The sequence below is a fragment of the Watersipora subatra genome, chromosome 7 (genome assembly GCF_963576615.1).
Source record: "Watersipora subatra chromosome 7, tzWatSuba1.1, whole genome shotgun sequence".
NCBI classification, from domain to species: Eukaryota; Metazoa; Bryozoa; class Gymnolaemata; order Cheilostomatida; family Watersiporidae; genus Watersipora; species Watersipora subatra.
This window is the reverse complement of record NC_088714.1, coordinates 13852060-13871423: the sequence shown is the minus strand read 5'-3', so window position 1 is coordinate 13871423 and position 19364 is coordinate 13852060. Positions and strand designations below refer to the sequence as shown.

The window sequence follows — 19364 nt, the reverse complement described above, 5'->3', positions numbered from 1 at the left end:
GCTAAATTTAGAAAGTATACTGATTGCTGTCATGTTCCTGGGTTGTAGTAAAGTGATTGTGTTGAACATAAGCTTATCCTTGAGAAACAGTAAAAAGATTAGATATATTTATGATTAGATATATAAAAAATTAGATATATATTATGTTTGAATCTCGAACATAAACTTGAGAGCATGCGCCTTGAAATTGGAACAGTTCTGGAAACAGCCTGCAAACATTCGTTAACAAACGGAAAAGGAATTTACGCTTCACAAAAAGGGAGGAACCATCTGGGATGAAGAAATTCACCAAATAGATTTGCTAGACAGATAATCCCTCCAGTTGAGTTACCTTCAATTATGTTGGAGGAGGATTTTATATTTTTAAAGGGTTTAAATTTTCCATTTCTTACTAGTTTTGATGTAACTGATCTGTTGCATTTTTTGCTGTTCCATTATCAACTTTTGCAATTTTTGTCCTTGTATCTTAATCTTTAATGTTTTTGATGTTTTAAGAGCAAAACATACGGAATGTTTAATTTTGTATTATTTTTTTCATCATCATAAATAGAAAACCTTTTATTAAAATTAAACACGGTCTACCCATATTTATTTATAGTATGCAGCATACAGTACAGTTTAGAGTGTAAAATGTAAAATACTTTACCGAAGTTGATTTCTCGCCTTGGAATGGATTAAAATTTACTTACATTCACTCGAAAGGGAAAAAATTGTTTCGAATTTCAAACAACTCTGTTTTATCGGTTTCTTGCAGAAAACAGCCTCCGACCATCGAAAGAGACTCGCCCAGGCACGTTCTCTACCTGCACGAACAGAGCAGCTTTAGGCAGTCTCTTTGAGCACAGGGAACCTGTGCAAGCAAGCCTTCTGGGGCGCCCACACTGTACCAGTTACTTCCTTCCGGGTAAAAGTGAAGGTCAAGATGTGCACTTCCTGTTAGATACCGGATGCACCATTAACTCGCTGGAAAAACAGGTGTTCGACTGACTTTCCTGGGGAATAAGAAAACGATTGGAGGAGAGTGACATTCATGGTCTGCTTGCTGATGGGATCAGGTTACCCTTTTATAGGGTGATCCGGCTCCCAGTAAGGCTTCGGGAAGTGAAGACCGAATAAGTTTTCATAGTCAGTCAGATTAGTGAAGGCGCATTTTTTAGCATGGCCGTCTTTATGGCACTAAAGCCGGTGGCTTGTAGCGACCGAAGGAGAAAGCTCCTTCAGAACAAAATCCAGGTAATTAAGGAATTGGTTGTGCTATCAAAGACAGGGTTGCTGTCAGGTGAAGGTTGACCACACAAAATTTCTGTCGACTTGAGATAAAAAGGGCTCCCTGAAGGCACACATCTAGCTACAAGCCTGAACAAGCCCGGAGTAGATGGAAAGGTGTTGGTTAGGTGTCTCAACCCAAACTCCCAACGCCTGACCATTTGTTCGGGAACCACCATAGGCATTTAAATTAGTGTAGAAGCGCTTCCTCCCATTGCTGGCGCCCCCTCCCCTCATGGGAGGCCCTGCTGTGTCAATCACCTAAGTCAAGCTGAGCCACAGATTCCCCAGCATCTCCAGGAACTGTACCAGGCTGCCCGACCCTCGTGCAAGAACGCAGAGCAGGCTAGAAAGCTGGCTACCCTATTGACCAAATATGGGTCAGTATTTAGCACTTGAGATGACGATATGGGTAAAACGTCTCTCGTGGAGCACTCCTTACCCGGGAAAGACAGGACCAAACCTATTCGTCAAACCCTTCAACGCCTAGGGCCTGAAAAAGAAGCGGAGGCCGAGAGACAGGTACAGAATCTGATGGCCAGAGAGTTGATTGAGCCGGCTGGACAAGCATGGAGCTCACCTATTGTATTAGTGAAGATAAAGGAAGAAAAATGGCGGTTCTATGCGGATTACCGAAGGTTCAATGCTGTAACAGAATAAAGCACCTCTTTATTCAAATAATGTGAATAAACTGTGCAGCATCAACTCTTGGCTGACTTAATTATGGACTTTTATTGACTGTTTTCATACTCATAATAAGTATTACACTGCAACTTATGCACATTGTACATAAAATGTACTTCTGCTAACAATTGTCTCAAATACAATTAATCTATATGAAGCAGTATTATTTGTTTTTGAATATGCAGGTTTTTTGCTAGATTAATCAAAAATTAACTGGCTCAGATCAGTTATTAATTGCAATTAATTTTTATAATCGTTGTGCAGCACTAATATATATATATATATATATATATATATATATAAAATTGTTTCCTCACCCGGATACCCTGTATGGGTGGTAATTTCTGCTCTAACTCGGGTCTCCTACCAGAGACCTGGGAGTTTGAGCACTCGCCTCAAGATCTTAGCTGTTCCCAATAGTGCACTTTTCTGCAACTCACCTGAGTTGATTGTTGTTGGTATTTGGCCAAGAAATATATATATATATTTGAAAAATTATTGCGAAAAAAGTAAACTTGTAGTATTTGCGTTACAAATTTGTTTCGTGCGAAGCACTCCTCAGACGCAATTGTACTAAAATGAAAAGCTTTACCGAATGTGCCAAAATATCAGAAATGGGCTCGCTGTGTTAATCATGTAATTTAGTGCTAAGTGTAACCGAGAAGATAACTCCGAGCATGTCTGCAATTAGAAGTCAATTCATTTTTTTTATTTAATGTGCCTAAGTGTGGTTTGCATATTATGAAGTATTTTTCAAGTAAACATAATTTGCATCGTTTTGTTTTGTTTGTATATGGTTGTGCTTGAGCTAATATTTTCCATGTTATGTTGTATGTTGAGTTTGCTTTCAACTTCCAAATGTGTTTGCTCAATTCTGTGTGGTGTTGTTTGTTTTTGTGGTTAAATGAGGCTTTATGGTTGCTGTATCTAGTTTTAAAATCGGTTGAGCAAAGTCCTATGTAGGTCGCTACGTGGTTGTTTGTATTGTTGCTTACTGTTGCTTGATATATCACATTTTTGGCTCTGAATTTTCCTTCTAAAGGGCAGTTGTTCTTTTGTCTGCAATTGCAACTTTTTTCATTGTCTTCTTTTTGTAGTGTACTGGTTTTATTAAGGGTTTTGTTGCTCCCATCAATGATTGTTTTCATGTTTGGCATTACTGAGTAGCTCAGTTTTAAGGTTTGTCTATTAAATATTGCCTGGAGTGGGTGTTTCTTTGGAAAACATGTTAATTACAAAGATTAATAGAAATGACCAAGAAGTTAATTCACCGAATGAGATGGAAAGCACATTTTTACTTAAACCCAAATCAGCAATCAGAACCAAAAGAAACCTATGGATTCAAAACAAAGCAACTGCCACCTTTTATAAAAGAAATGTCAGATTTTGAAAGTAAGATAACAGAAATGATACAAAACATCAAATTCAAGCCATACAACAATGAACTTCAACGAAAACTACTTCAAGACACTAAGACAATACAAGCAAACAATAAAATACTTGTCAAAGCTGACAAAACAACCAATTTTTACAGACTTGAAAAATATGAATACAGCAAAATGTTGCAAAATAATGTGACTAAAACCTACAAAAAAGCTGACAAGACAGCAGTAAATCAAATTACATCAAAAGACAAAGAAATAGCGCACAAATTAGGACTTGAGAAAAGAATTGCGACAATAGCAGAGAAACAACCATTCATAACGTTAAAAGACCACAAAGATAACTTCACAAATCACCCCACGTGTAGACTAATCAATCCAACAAAATCTGAAATAGGAAAAATAAGCAAAACTCTGCTCACAGGTATCAACAAAAAAGTGACAAGAGAAACTAGTGTAAAATTATGGCGAAGTACGGGTGATGTACTGAATTGGTTTAGAGAAATAAAGGATAAGCAACAGCAAGCATTTGTTACTTTTGACGTTTGTGAATTTTACCCTTCAATAACAGAGGCACTATTAAAAAAGGCATTAGATTTTGCAAGCAACATAACAAATATCACAGAAGATGAAAAGACAATCATACTACATGCAAAAAGATCGCTTGTATTTCACAACGACACGGCCTGGTCAAAGAAGAACTCTAATAAATTGTTTGACGTGACTATGGGTAGCTACGACAGAGCGGAGACTTGTGAATTAGTAGGGACTTACTTACTGACCCAAATACTCAAAGAATTGACTTGCAGCTTTGAACTATACAGAGACGACGGACTTGCGGTTTGCAAGGGTACACCACAAGCTATAGAGAGAACAAAGAAACTAATATGCAACATATTTAATAAGAACAACTTGAAAATTACTATTGAGGCGAACAAACGATCAGTGAATTTTCTTGACGTAACTTTAAATCTACAAGATGGCAGCTTCAAGCCTTTCTAAAAACCAGGCAACACAATACTATATGTGCACAAAGCAAGCAACCATCCACCTTCCATATTGAAAAACTTACCAGACAACATAAACAAACGATTAAACGCACTTTCATCAGATGAACAACAATTTAACAGCACAGCGCAACCATACCAAGAAGCTCTCCACAAGAGTGGATACAACAGCAAACTGCAATATGAAACCAACATGAAAAAACCTAAAAAACGTAACAGACAAAGAAAAATCACATGGTACAACCCACCATTCAGTGCCAATGTTGCAACCAATATTGGACAAAAATTCTTCAGCATAGTTACAACATGTTTTCCAAAGAAACACCCACTCCAGGCAATATTTAATAGACAAACCTTAAAACTGAGCTACTCAGTAATGCCAAACATAAAAACAATCATTGATGGGAGCAACAAAACCCTTAATAAAACCAGTACACTACAAAAAAAAGACAATGAAAAAAGTTGCAAGTGCAGACAAAAGAACAACTGCCCTTTGGAAGGAAAATGCAGAGCCAAAAATGTGATATATCAAGCAACAGTAAGCAACAATACAAACAACCACGTAGCGACCTACATAGGACTTTGCTCAACCGAATTTAAAACTAGATACAGCAACCATAAAGCCTCATTTAACCACAAAAACAAACAACACCACACAGAATTGAGCAAACACATTTGGAAGTTGAAAGAAAACAACTCAACATACAACATAACATGGAAAATATTAGCTCAAGCACAACCATATACAAACAAAACAAAACGATGCAAATTATGTTTACTTGAAAAAGACTTAATAATATGCAAACCACACTTAGGCACATTAAATAAAAGAAATGAATTGACTTCTAATTGCAGACATGCTCGGAGTTATCTTCTCGGTTACACTTAGCACTAAATTACATGATTAACACAGCGAGCCCATTTCTGATATTTTGGCACACTCGGTAAAGCTTTTCATTTTAGTACAATTGCGTCTGAGGAGTGCTTCGCACGAAACAAATTTGTAACGCAAATACTAAAAGTTTACTCTTTTCGCAATAATATTTCAAATATTTCATACTCCACTAATAATCTTTTGGGTTTTTAGTGTAGAGTTCTCTTTTTATATGCTTTTGCACTTGCTTTTAGTTTATATATATATATATATATATATATATATATATATATATATATATATATATATATGTATGTATATATATGTATGTATATATACATGTATGTATATATACATGTATGTATATATACATGTATGTATATATACATGTATGTACATATACATGTATATATATTTATATATATGTATATATATATATATATATATACATGTATATAAATCTACATATATAGTATATGTAGTTTACACTGTAAAGTAAAGTGCTTAATGATTGAGTCAATTAGAGCGGTGTAAAAAGTTTATTAAAAACTACAGGCTAAAATCATGACTACTAAATAGTTTCATGCGATAGCTTTGCAAGATTGCAACACAATTGCATGAAACTATTTGTAGTAATGATTTCAACCTGTAGTTTTTAATAAACATTGATATATTCTCAATAAATATATTTTTTATTTGTACAAGTAGTGTAGCATTCAAAACAGATATTAGACATAGTATATTTATTAAGTTTTTCTACTTATTTACTTACAATAATTGTATGTCCTTTATTACTCTATTTGTTACTTTTCTATTGTTAGTTTCTTTACAATGCAGAGCCTGTTAGTGGACCAAGGGCGGAAGAGACAACCTCTAATGGTACATGTGTGTATGTTTCATGGAACCCGCCAAACAGCCGAGATGCGAATGGAGAGATAATTGCTTACCGGGTAACGCAGCTCGATAAACTATGATTGGTTATCAGATATCAAACTTTTTGGATGCTTGTTTGATTGACTATCAATTTTAATATGTTGACTCATACAAGTTTAAAGGTTGAAGTGCGAGAAAATTCACATTACAGTTATTTGGTATCAAAAGATTTTCCATGTCTTACTCTGTTGTGTTGTAGGTGCCAAATATGTGGAAATGTGATTACAAGCTTTTAAAAGCTCAAAAACGAAAAGCCGCCGTATATTGGAATCTCATGATTTCGATGACGTATCCGCGGATTTTGGTTATTGTCTTGTCACGTGATGTTCTCGCGTGAATTGAAAGGCCAATAAAAAGCTCAATATAAAACTTATCGTAGCAACAGTTTATGACAAACACTTTGGGTTTTACCTAAGACCCCGTATCAAATATAGAGACTCGCTACTTTACAGTTTTAGCTTGCCATTCCGTTTGACAATTCAACGTAGGTGTACATGTCTGAGTTGCGATCATAAAAAATGTCAAATTCTGAAGAGTTAAGACCCTGGCGTTTTGAGCCTGATGCTCTATCTGAAGAAGATCCTCAACAGAATCCAACCTTGCAGCAAGTAAGCACCGCCACTAGCCAGCTCTTATGTGCCAAGCTACCTAGCAGTATTAGTTTTAGCTAGAAAGTGATAGAACAAATATTATTATATATATATGATTTTAATGATGATAATTATTGCTTCCTATTGCGAAAAAATAATTACAGATTTTTCTCAAATGACAACATTAACAATTTTAATATTTAAATCTAGTGCTGCACTGATATACTGTTGGGTAACATCGACTTGATGTATTTGCTATGGTTGCATAGACATATCTGTTCATTTCTTTAGAAGCTAATACCACCGGCTACAGAGTGGTTTGTCTGCAAGCGCTGTCAAGACATGTGCTGCCATGATGCTGAGTTTGCGCATTGTCTCCATGACCGCGGGGAGCATGAATGCCTGTGTATGCATCTGGTGTAGACGAACTTGTGGCGCTTGCACCCCTTGAGTTGGGGTGGAATAATTACTTGCGATATCATAGTGAGTTGGATTTTCATTTACTGCCAACAACATCAAAGCTATGCTAATGTGTCAAGCATTATCTACAATTCTTGTGTTACACATTTAATGCATCGGTTGAACACACATATTCTGAACTCATGGAACACAAGAACTGTTATGTTTGGCTTGTACATTTACTACAGTAGAGAGTGTGTTAATTTTATGATTTTATTATATAAAGATTGAGATTATTTTGATGATCAGCAAATATTGTTTTTCAATAATTGTTTTGGTAGATAATCTATTCCTATTTGGTGAGCCATTGCCAAATTCCCGGAAAAGGTTGTGTGCATACCGCAATCTTGTGTTTTAGCTTATGCCGCAAATCTTGTTTGCAAGTCTGCAAACTCTTCTTCATCATCCGTTGGTGGGAGAAGAGCCCGAATCTTAAACACCAAGCAGGCAGGTAGAGGCCGTCACTCACCGCGACGGATTTGCGGCATAAGCCAAAACACAAGCTTGTGGTATGCACACAACCTTTGTAACAGCATCCGTTGTAATGGACCTCACTCTCAGGCCGTGGGAAATTAGGTCGGACTGCCATTGCTTGAAGCCTTCCAGCTCCATGGCGTTAGAGCTGGCGGTCTCCGTTGACTGCAAAGTAAAGAAATTTATGACCAACAATCACTTTCACATTATTTGAATGAATTGTTTAGCTAGATCAGCAACTTATATAGTACTTTATTGGCAATAATTTCATTTCACAAATAGAAATGTTTTTCAATTTAGGCCATACAACAATAGTAAAACAAAAAAAGGGAAAAAAGCAACAGTTAGCCATTAAAATTGAATAAATAGTCTAACAAGTAGTGTTTAAAATGCTTTACTCTGCTAAGAGAACGGATATTTGGTGGAAGATTGTTAAAGCAGCTGGCAATGACATTTTCAAATTGATTGTTAGTGATTGTATGCAATTTGTTCACCTCACGTAAGTTGAAATGAAATACAGTGGTGTGAAAAATAAACGGACCACCTTATAAAACTTGACCATTGCTAGCGCTCAGCACTCAAGTCGATTAAATCCCTTATTAAGCTCTTGTTATTGAGTAAAACCTATACATAGTATACATCAAAAGAAAGCTTAGAATGAGTAAAACGTGATGAAACTAATTTTAGCTAAAACAACAATGTTAGATAAGTTTTAGAGAGAGTCAAAGTTAGCAATTATTTTTGACATTTTCACTCATTTTGAATAAAATTAATCCTCTATTTTATTTATGTTCAAACTTAAAGCAGTGATGCTACTCAGATCAAAGACGTCATGTGAAACAATCCTCATGTCATTACGTTTTGCACAACAGAATAATTTGTCTTTGAAGTTGCTAACTTGCTATAAAAGTGAACTTCTAGTATTGGTAGATTCATTCAGTCAAACATTGACATAATGCCTCGTCATCTTACAAAAGCAAAGTGAGCAGTCACCGTACACCTTTACCAGGAACCATTTGATGGTGTTACAAACAGTACTTTTAGCAACCTTTACTTCTTTGGAAATCTCCCGCTGTGAGTTGCCTTCCTGGTAAAGGTGTACGATGACTGCTCGCTTTGCTTCTGTAAGATGACAAGGCATGATGTCGATGTTTGACTGAATGAATCTACCAACGCTAGAAGTTCACTTTTATAGCAAGTTAGCAACTTCAAAGACAAATTATTCTGTTGTGCAAAACGTAACGACATGAGGATTGTTTCACACAACGTCTTTGATCTGAGTAGCATCACTGCTTCAAGTTTGAACATAAATAAAATAGAGGTTTAATTTTATTCAAAATGAGTGAAAATGCCAAAAATAATTGCTAACTTTGACTCTCTCTAAAACTTATCTAACATTGTTGTTTTAGCTAAAATTAGATTCATCAAGTTTTACTCATTCTAAGCTTTCTTTTGATGTATACTATGTATAGGTTTTACTCAATAACAAGAGCTTAATGAGGGATTTAATCACCTTGAGTGCTGAGCGCTAGCAATGGTCAAGTTTTATAAGGTAGTTCATTTATTTTTCACACCACTGTAAGTTGAAAAGTTAACATGAAAATTAAACTTCATGTTTATGTATTGAAAACTACTAAAAAATTTGGGTTTTAATCAGGCTGTGAAGTAAAATCTGTCAATGTTTTACCTTGACAAGATGGCTGCTAACTATTATACCGCAGCTCTGATCCATCATAGTGTAGGCCCCATATAGTGCGCCATGCTCCGGACTATCGCATCTACCGTCACCTGCCAAATCAAGCTCCCAATCGATTGCTGCCATCAATCCCTTGTTATGCAGGGTGTACTGCTCAGCAATACACTGTAAAATATTGTAAAACTTCATTATACAAGATTAATTTGTATCATTATCATTAGTCTAAGAATGTAGAATCCTCTTCCCTCTTTTTGTGATATATTATGATGAAGAATCAGAATTTTAAATTATGGTATATTTCGCTTGAAGGATGACATATTTTCATTTCAAGAAAAAAATTGTTTTTAAATGTCATTATTCAAGTAGTGTGCCAAGCTTTCACTCACATTTTTCAAGTTTATGGGTAAATATTAACACTCACACTATGTAAGTATTCTCTTTGTTAGTAGAGGCAAACGCTGTGGCTTTGTATCGCGTTGTTCAGAAGCGACAGAAAACGGAGGTTCTGCGTAAGGCATCCGCCAGAAAAAAGTGATGCAGCTGCCAGCAAAGGGTTGATGATGTGAGCTCTGTTCACCCTGGCAGTTGTTTCCCAAGTGTAGGATTGGTGACAGGAGGCACATGTCACTTTGAACTCTACTCATCCGCCTTCTCGCACCATCGTGAATAAGCAAGGGAGGGCGCAGGCGTGACAGTGAAATAGTCGCTGGATAGTCAACATAATTTCCTGTTATTATATCATACTTGCTTGATCAGAAAAAGAATAAATATATAGCCATGCAATCATGACACAGATTTTACAAAACCTTATCAGGATCCATGATATTGTAAACATAAAAATGTGAGTAATAACTCTATGGATATTCTTTATATTTTGTCAAGTTTGGTTAAGTTCAGCTCTATCTTACACGTAATAGGAGAGCGTTTGACGCTGGCCAACATAGCGCTCAAACTTTTCCCAGTCTTCAGTGGTTGGCCAAACTCTTCATCATCTAATACTAATGATAATCATCTAATAATATTAACATGCTATTAACGATGATACCAGAAAATGACAATAACTATTTTATATAAAATATCTATAAGTGAGTGGGGTTAAGAAATTTGGCGAAATTAATCGTGAAACTTATAACATTATTTGATCAATTATAGATTAATATATTACGTTTTACAGATAGATACGCAGTATGAATTAGTTTTGTCATTATGATAAGAATAATACACGTAATTAAAAAGATAAAATACTAATAATATCATATTACAATTAAATGACATTAATATTGTAATATTAAATATAGATTAATACAGTAGTATTAGGAGAATACTAGAAAATAACCTGAGTTACTACTACTAATACAAGTAGTTCATAAAATAAATTACTCACGTGCTATGGTGACATGTGGAGTATGCAAACCGGTTAGAAAACATGTCGTCTTTGAAACAGCAAAAACAAAGGTAAGAGTACGCAGGCGAATAAATAAAGTTTGTCACATCCAGCTTCACTCAAGTTGCTCCACACACGGTGAGGGTCTGGTCTTTTCTCTGCTCTTGGCCAAGAGAAAAGGTACTTCTCAGCTTGGCAGCTGCACAAACACATTGTGGCTGGTTAGACATTATGACGAATTGAAATTAACAAGTTTAATACGAGAAAGCGTGTCTGCTATTTGCGATAGATCAAACTTGAACTGAAACTAACATTATCTGATCATGTGACTTACAATTCCCGCCATATGGCGCGAACAACTTCTATAGCATTTTTCGACCATCACAGCGGACCAAAAGGCTGATCATGTTTATCAGAGGATGATATGCAATTGTTCAAGCTAAGTTTTAAAAATTAAACATGTTTTTTATGGTAGGTTTTGAGATATCAGTGCTCAAAGTTGCAGCATTACGATGCCGATAAAATAGACGCATTAGAACAATAGACATGGTTTTTATTGCAGGCATGAAGTATATTTGTGAAAATAATTTGACAAATAAGGTTGCAAGAAGGTGTAAACAGAAACCATCTTGCACAACTACGTCACATTTTAGCCGTTTTGGAAAACGAATCCAAACTAAGGCAGTCTTGTGTGGCTGCGATTTTCTGTTCGTTTTTAGCTTTTAAGAGCTTGTAATCACATTTCCACATATTTGGCACCTACACCACAACAGAGTAAGACATAGTGAATCTTTTGGTATCAAATAACTGCAATGTGAATTTTGTTGCAAGTCAACCTTTAAACAAAATGCTAGTGCCCAGTACTCTATAGTTCTTTCTAGCTTGTAAGTAATATAGACTTTAGTTAATGCATTTAGTCTGTTCTGGAGAATGTTCCTCTGAAAGTTGTGTACTTTGGTTTAGAATTAGTGCACATTAACTTGACGTAATGATTTTTAAACAGTAAGTAGTGATTTTTAAAATATAGGTGTTTCATATTTTATTTTTATTTTCAGAAAAAGTATATTATGGTCTCCAAGTACTACGTTAGGTTTTGTATGTTGAATTCATCACTTGATGTGAAGTGTTCTAGTCTTTGAGTAATGTACCTTAACCATTTTTGGAGTGTTTTTTGACTGTAAGCAAAGATTGGTAGTCATTTTGTAATGTTACATCATCTGAAACATAACAACTTAAGCCATCAGTAATGAGTGTTGACAAAAATAATATAACCGACTAAATACCACAAAACTCCTTAACAAGCCCAAACTTGCTTTTGCATAATGACAGAACAATTTACAACAGCCAATAATTTTGAGTTGTTTCAACTAAGTTATGCTTAAAAAGTTTGTTCCTAATCTTTTTCCACATAAACTTCAGCATCCTTAGTCATGTTCTACTTAATGACTATTTATTCAACTCATTACCATTCACATTTTCTAAGGATTTGATGGCTTCCTTAACTTCAACTCCGAACCATTGGCTGTTCTTTCAGCTATTGTTGGAACCTCAGCTCAATGAATCAAATGCAAACTTAACAGACACTCAAATGAGGTCACAAACACTGCACAATTCTCTGATCTAATGTGGTGATTGATTTTTGCTATAATTATGTTTTCTTAGAACTAAAACGTTTTACTCGTCTGCTTGTGTTACCGTTCTCATTATCTTTATGGCTTTTAAAACAAATTTATTATTTTCACTTTCAATATAGTTCTCTTCAGACTGATGCGTGCTTCACTTCTCATACCAACTGTTCATCTCATAACTAGCACTCCTATTCCTACACTTTTAATACTGCATTATCTGAAGCTATACTTATTCTTCGCATCACAAGAGCTGTTTCTGCCGTTATACTACTCTGTACTACTGTGCCAACTGCTATGTCTCTTATAACTTCTGTTACGGCTATCTCCACGCCTACTGGCGCTACACCAACAACTGTCATAACTCTCTTTTCTATCCCTATCTCTGTAGTCTTGAGATAAATTACCTATTATCCCACAAAAAATGAACAGTGAGACAACTCCTCATTTTTTGATCACTAGGTTTGCAATTTTAACAAAATTTATATTTATTAGATTCTCTACTACCTGCTTTATATCTAAATAAATAACTCTCCTTGCTATAATCTCCACACCTTTTTCTTTTTTTGTTTTCTGTGTCTTTTTTCTGGCTCATCGCTACTAATTTTACAGTACATTTTGTTGGATCTAGGACTACTTTGGGATAATATACATGTATATTTTTCAACTCATATCCTCTATTACTATCTTCAAGGTGTTTACATGTCTATTTTTCTCTAACACCTTCCTAGTTGATCTCCTTACTTCTCAAGCCATTTCCACTATTTTCTGTCCTCACCAGTCTGTGCAAAGTATTTGCCATCTCACGAGCCCTCAACGTCTAATTCAACATATTCCATGCCAATTCATGTCTAAATAAAGTTTATATTTAGTCTTCTTTTTATAGAACCATAATCTGCCACAAGTAGAGGCAATCTGACTCGGTCAGCATTATTATCAATCTCCGGATATTAACTCATATTTTCGAGTCATTAAAAAAACTCTCTATAACTTTCACCAAATGCCCATTTAGCTGTCAGGACTTTATTTCTCTTTATGAACATGCTCTCCTGTTTTCTATCACACTTCGGCAAAACCTCTACTAGCGCTTCATAAGTAAAATCTGCACCGCTTAAATTGAAACCTGCACCTTAAAACATTTTCTTACCAATGTGTCCAATAGCTCTCAGTAGCTGCGCTAACTTAGTTCTACCCATCATATATATATGATATATATAACTAACTAGAGTGTGGAATAGGTTAATTTTACTTATCTTTATTCCAGATTGATGTTTTATTCTGGGCTCACGACAGGTCTGTTTCGTGTTGGTGCACTCTTCAGGTGACTTGTGTTGATATAAGTCACTCTTCAGGTGACTTGTGTATATATATATATATATATATATATATATATATATGTATATATATATATATATATACAGTAGATGCAGTATGAACAGTCTCTTGCATGAAAGTGCTCAATATTAAAATAGAGCGATGTAAAATTGAGTAAAAATGAAAGTTAAAGTTAAGTTTAAAACAACTTCTTCAAGATCTTCAGTAGAAACTTTGTGAAATTAAGCTACAGCTGTATGAACAATGTGAGCAGTATCATTAGCGCTCATAATACCAGATTGCTGCAGCATCACAATGAGACCCCTATTATAACTACAGAACCAAGAGAATGCAACTGCCGACATAAGAATGGCTGCCCACTACAAGGAAAGTGCCTGAGCAAGTCAATTATATATAAGGCGACAGTCACCACCAATGATCAATCTGCGGACGAGCATTACATAGGATTGACTGACACCACATTCAAACAACGCTATTACAATCATATGACAACCTTTAGAAATGTAGAGAAAAGATCAAGCACCGAGCTCAGCAAGCACATATGGACCTTAAAAGACCAAGGCATAGAATATAACATCAAGTGGAGCATAGTCAAAAGAGCTACATCATACAACAAGACCACAGGCAGATGCAACCTATGTCTGTATGAGAAATTTTATATTATATATAATCCTAACATTGCTACCTTAAACAAACGCTGCGAACTAGTTTCAACATGTAGACATGCTGGCAAATTCCTTTTAAGCAATTTTAAGACTTAACTTTTAAACTTCTGCATTGTTGAGGCTTTAAATCGTGTTGCTTGCTAATTTTAATCCTACGTATCAGTGGTGTATTTAGGTATTTTAAGACCTACGCTTTTATTTCCATCTATATATAAGTCGTTTTCAGTGCTAACAATTTTATCTGATGATTATTGCATGGCAATATGAAACTATTAGTAATAAAGTTGTTTTAAACTTAACTTTAACTTTCATTTTTACTCAATTTTATATATATATATATATATATATATAAATATATATATATATATATATAGGACAGATAGCGCAGTTGGTAAGGTATCGGGACCGTGATCATTAGGTCCTCAGTTCAAACCCCAACAACTGCACTTTTCTGGTGGTCCTTGGACAAGACCCTTGCTTGTATAATGTCTACAACCTCTATGATGAATGCAATAACCAAAGCCATGCCGCCTCGGACGTCGCCCGGTCAAACAAGGTCCGCGCTGCCTGTAGCTGAACCAGGACAAGGCAGTGAAAAATGGGCTACTGGTTCAAAACGGATGAAATGGACTCGGACTGATAACACGGACCTCATGCAGTGCTACTTTATGAGTGAACCTCAGAAGTGGGGCTATATGGGAAGGATGCGGCAACTGTGGATAAAAATGCGCCCTGAATTGCCACTAACCGCTAAGCAACTTGTAGCTCAGAGGAGTAACATAATCAAGCGGCACCTCATATCGGAACTTGAGGTAGATGAAGATAGGAAACAGTTCACCCAAGTAACCTCAACCAACGAGGAGTGCATATCAACACACACTGTCATGCATACACGATCATGTGTTGACTCACGGGCTGAAGAAGACATGCACTTGGACTTTGACCCAAGGGTGAAAGAGCTTGCGGAAAATATCATCAACAAGATGTCAGCTGCTAATGATTATGGAAGCAGTGTACCACTACGAAGAGTTAGCAAGGCCATACCTAAGAAGCTGTTAGAAGACATTAACATGGCACTGGAGTCGATCTCAACTGGATCAATCAGTGAGACTAATGCCTTAATCTACAGTACAGCAACCGTCATCTTGGAGGAGATGGATATTATGCCCTATTATAGATGCCATTCCATCCTGGCAGTTGAGGCTACAAAATAAGATCAAGGACTTGCGCAAGAAAGTTAGTAGGCTCAGTGAGAGATCTAACCACAGTTTGGAGCGTCCAAAAAGAGAAGCCACAATAGAAGCTCTAGAATCTGCCAAACAGCGGCTAGTAGCACTCTCGGCACGACTGAAGCGGTACACCAAAGAGCGGGATAACAAGAGAATGAATAAACTGTTCATCAATAATCCATCTAGAGTGTATTCCCAGTTCAAAGGTGAACTGCAGAGGCCAATGTCTAAGCCTCCCCGATCTAGCACTTCAAAGTTCTAGAAGGAAATCTGGGAGAAAGAGACTACTCATAACACCACTGCAAATTGGCTGAAGAGGCTTAAAGAGAACCATCAACATACTGTGGCTCAGCAAGGACTCACCATCAGCAAAAAGGACATCAAGTGCAGAGTGCAGCGTATGGAGAACTGGGCAGCACCTGGCCATGACATGATTCAAGCCTTTTGGTTAAAGAAATTGACATCACTTCACACTAGAATGGCTAAGCAGATGGAATACCTAATAGAACAAGGTGACCATCCAGAATGGCTGACCAAAGGACGAACTGTGCTTCTGATAAAAGATCCAAAGCAGGGGCCGATTCCCAAAAACTATCGACCAATAGCGTGCTTGCCCACCACTTAGAAACTGCTCTCAGGAATAGTTGCAGACAAACTGGAAGAGCACATGAGTCACTATATGACCAGTGCTCAGAAAGGAATTGGGCACAACACCCGAGGAGCTAAACATCAGTTACTGGTGGATCGGACGGTCTTTCAAGACAGCAGGAGAAGACAAACCAATCTTGCCATGGCTTGGATTGACTACAGAAATGCCTATGACTCAATTCCCCATAGTTGGATACTTGAGTGCCTCAGTATGTACAATGTTCACCCTGCTCTTGTGGCATTCATCAAGATGTCAATGACCAAATGGAAGACGGAACTGGAGGCTAATGGCAAAAAGCTGGCGAGTGTACAAATTAAGCGAGGCATCTATCAAGGTGACTCCTTATCACCGCTGCTCTTCTGCATATGCCTAACCCCTCTAAGCAATATGCTGGAGGAGACTCAATATGGGTACCAGTTTAAGAGTGGCACCAAGATAAACCACTTCTTCTACATGGATGACATCAAGCTGTACGCTAACAAAGAAAGGGACATTGATTCGCTAATACACCTCACTCAGGTATACAGCAAGGACATCGGAATGACCTTCGGTATTGAGAAATGTGGAAGGCTAATTCTTAAGGCCATTCTATGCTCACAGATGGCCTAAGAATGCCAAATGGTACCATCAAAGATATAGAAGAAGGGTACAAGTACTTGGGCATTATGCAAAGCAACATCAACCACGAAGCCGAGGTACGTCACAAAGCCATTACCGAATACAAGAAACGCCTTCGGCAGGTCTTACGGAGCCAGCTCAATGCCAAGAACCAAATCATGGCAATAAATACCTACGCACTGCCATTAATAAGATATCCAGCAGGCATAATAAAGTGGACTGAGGAAGCCATCAAAGAAACAGATATAGCAACTCGTAAACTGCTGACCATGCATGGAGCACTCCACCCAAAATCTGATACTATTAGATTGTATCTTGATAGGAAAGATGGCGGTAGGGGACTCAAAAGTGTACAGCAGACAGTGAAAGAGGAGGAGCAAAGCATCAAAGCATATGCAGCCTCCATGGCCATCTCAGATAATTTGCTAGCTGAATTTCAATCGGCTGCTCTCACAACGGACCTACGCCCTGATGATGAGGAAATTGACTGGCATACGAAACCTCTTCATGGTGCTTACCACCAGCAAATATCTAAGGTTGGCGATCTTCACCAGACATATATGTGGCTGAACAAAGGAAACCTAACGGCCAATACAGAGTCGCTAATCATGGCAGCCCAGGAGCAAGTGCTCCCAACAAGGCAACTCCAAACGAAAATCTATCACACTAGAGACGATCCTAGATGCAGACTGTGCAAAGATGCACCTGAGACCATCCAACACATCATCAGTGGAAGCAGACAGCTAGCAGGGAACGCATACACTGAGCGGCATAATCATGTCGCAGGTATTGTGTATAGAAGTCTATGTGATGAGTATGGCCTTAATAAACCACAACACTGGTGGGAAGCTCCTGGTAAGGTCAATGAAAATGACCGCGCAAAGATCCTCTGGGACTTCTAAATCCGAACTGACAAGCATGTCCTAGCAAACCAACCAGATATAGTGGTGGTAGACAAGGAGAACAAGAGGGCTACCATAATAGATATAGCAGTACCCAATGACTACAATATAGCCAGCAAAGAAAAAGAAAAGATAGAAAAATATCTCCCTCTTGGAGAAGAAATTGAAAAATGCTGGAATGTAAGAACAACCGTAATCCCAGTAGTCATTGGTGCACTGGGCGCAATAACACCGGCGCATAAAATGTGGCTTGCCCAAATACCAACAACAATCAACTCAGGTGAGTTGCAGAAAAGTGCGCTATTGGGAACAGCTAAGATCTTGAGACGAGTGCTCAAACTCCCAGGTCTCTGGTAGGAGACCCGAGTTAGAGCAGAATTTACCACCCATACGGGGTATCCGGGGTAAGGAAACAATTTTTTTTTTTATATATATATACTCATGCTACAGACAGTACTGTTTCGGCTATTGAAGCCTCATCAGTGCAGCTCAGAGCTTAGGCAAGGGATACAAATCCCATTACCAAGGAGAGTTGACTTCCTGCCATGAAACAACTAGGTTGTTTCACAGACTTTAAGAAAGTCAATGTGCTGGCACCACAGTGCTCAAATAACAAAAGTGATGAGCTTTGCACAAAGGCTAATAGTGCCGCACCTCTCACAGAGTGCTCAACCAAACCGAAGTTAGGGAGCATATACTCATGCTACAGACAGTACTGTTTCGGCTATTGAAGCCTCATCAGTGCAGCTCAGAGCTTAGGCAAGGGATACAAATCCCATTACCAATGAGAGTTGACTTCCTGCCATGAAACAACTAGGTTGTCTCACAGACTTTAAGAAAGTCAATGTGCTGGCACCAGAGTGCTCAAATCACAAAAGTGATGAGCTTTGCACAAAGGCTAATAGTGCCGCACCTCTCACAGAGTGCTCAACCAAACCGAAGTTAGGGAGCATATACATATATATATATATATATATATATATACTCAAAATATGTAGGATGGGAGGCCCCCTAATATGAGGCCTTCGTATATATAAAAATTATCTAAAATGTGTATAGCAAATTGATAATAGGAGGCGGAACATTTTTGCCTCCTATCGAGGATATATTTTTAAATTTGTTAGAGGTAGTTTTGAACTTGGAGTTGTCTCTTCAAGGATATGTGTCCAAAATTAATGAATTCATAGGTAAAATTTGTACACACTTAAGAGTTAAGTCTCCTTACCCCAAATTTTGCAATAAAATGCACAACTGATGGCTGCCAGCTGAGCTTTTATAGGCAGGTTTTTATCAGGCATGAAATCAAAGTGTTATGTGATGTGAATAATAAACAAACCAATTATGAATTGAATTAGCAAGAAGTTATTTTTTGAATATAAACCTTTAAAACTGATGGTTTGATTTCGATGATTGTGGTCTATCTTTTGAACTTATGTGTAAATTGGCTACTTTTCCGCAATATAAAAAACTCATAGCATTTTATTTATTGTACAACAAATATAGTTAGTAAATGTGGATGTTGGCTGACTGGTTATTGTCATGGCAAGAAGGGACTGAATGGTAGGTACTAAAACAGCTGGTTTACCTAACAT

The 19364-nt window shown here is 37.1% G+C and overlaps 1 protein-coding gene across 1 annotated transcript in view; it reads left to right on the top strand.

The window, feature by feature from the left end:
* Positions 1 to 19364, top strand: part of LOC137399354 (protogenin-like) — an 86397-nt gene that overhangs the window by 5438 nt on the left and 61595 nt on the right. Inside the window, exon 6 of the mRNA XM_068085432.1 lies at positions 6051 to 6163. Within this exon, the coding sequence (XP_067941533.1) occupies positions 6051 to 6163 (113 nt within the window). The remainder of the gene's footprint in view (positions 1 to 6050; positions 6164 to 19364) is intronic.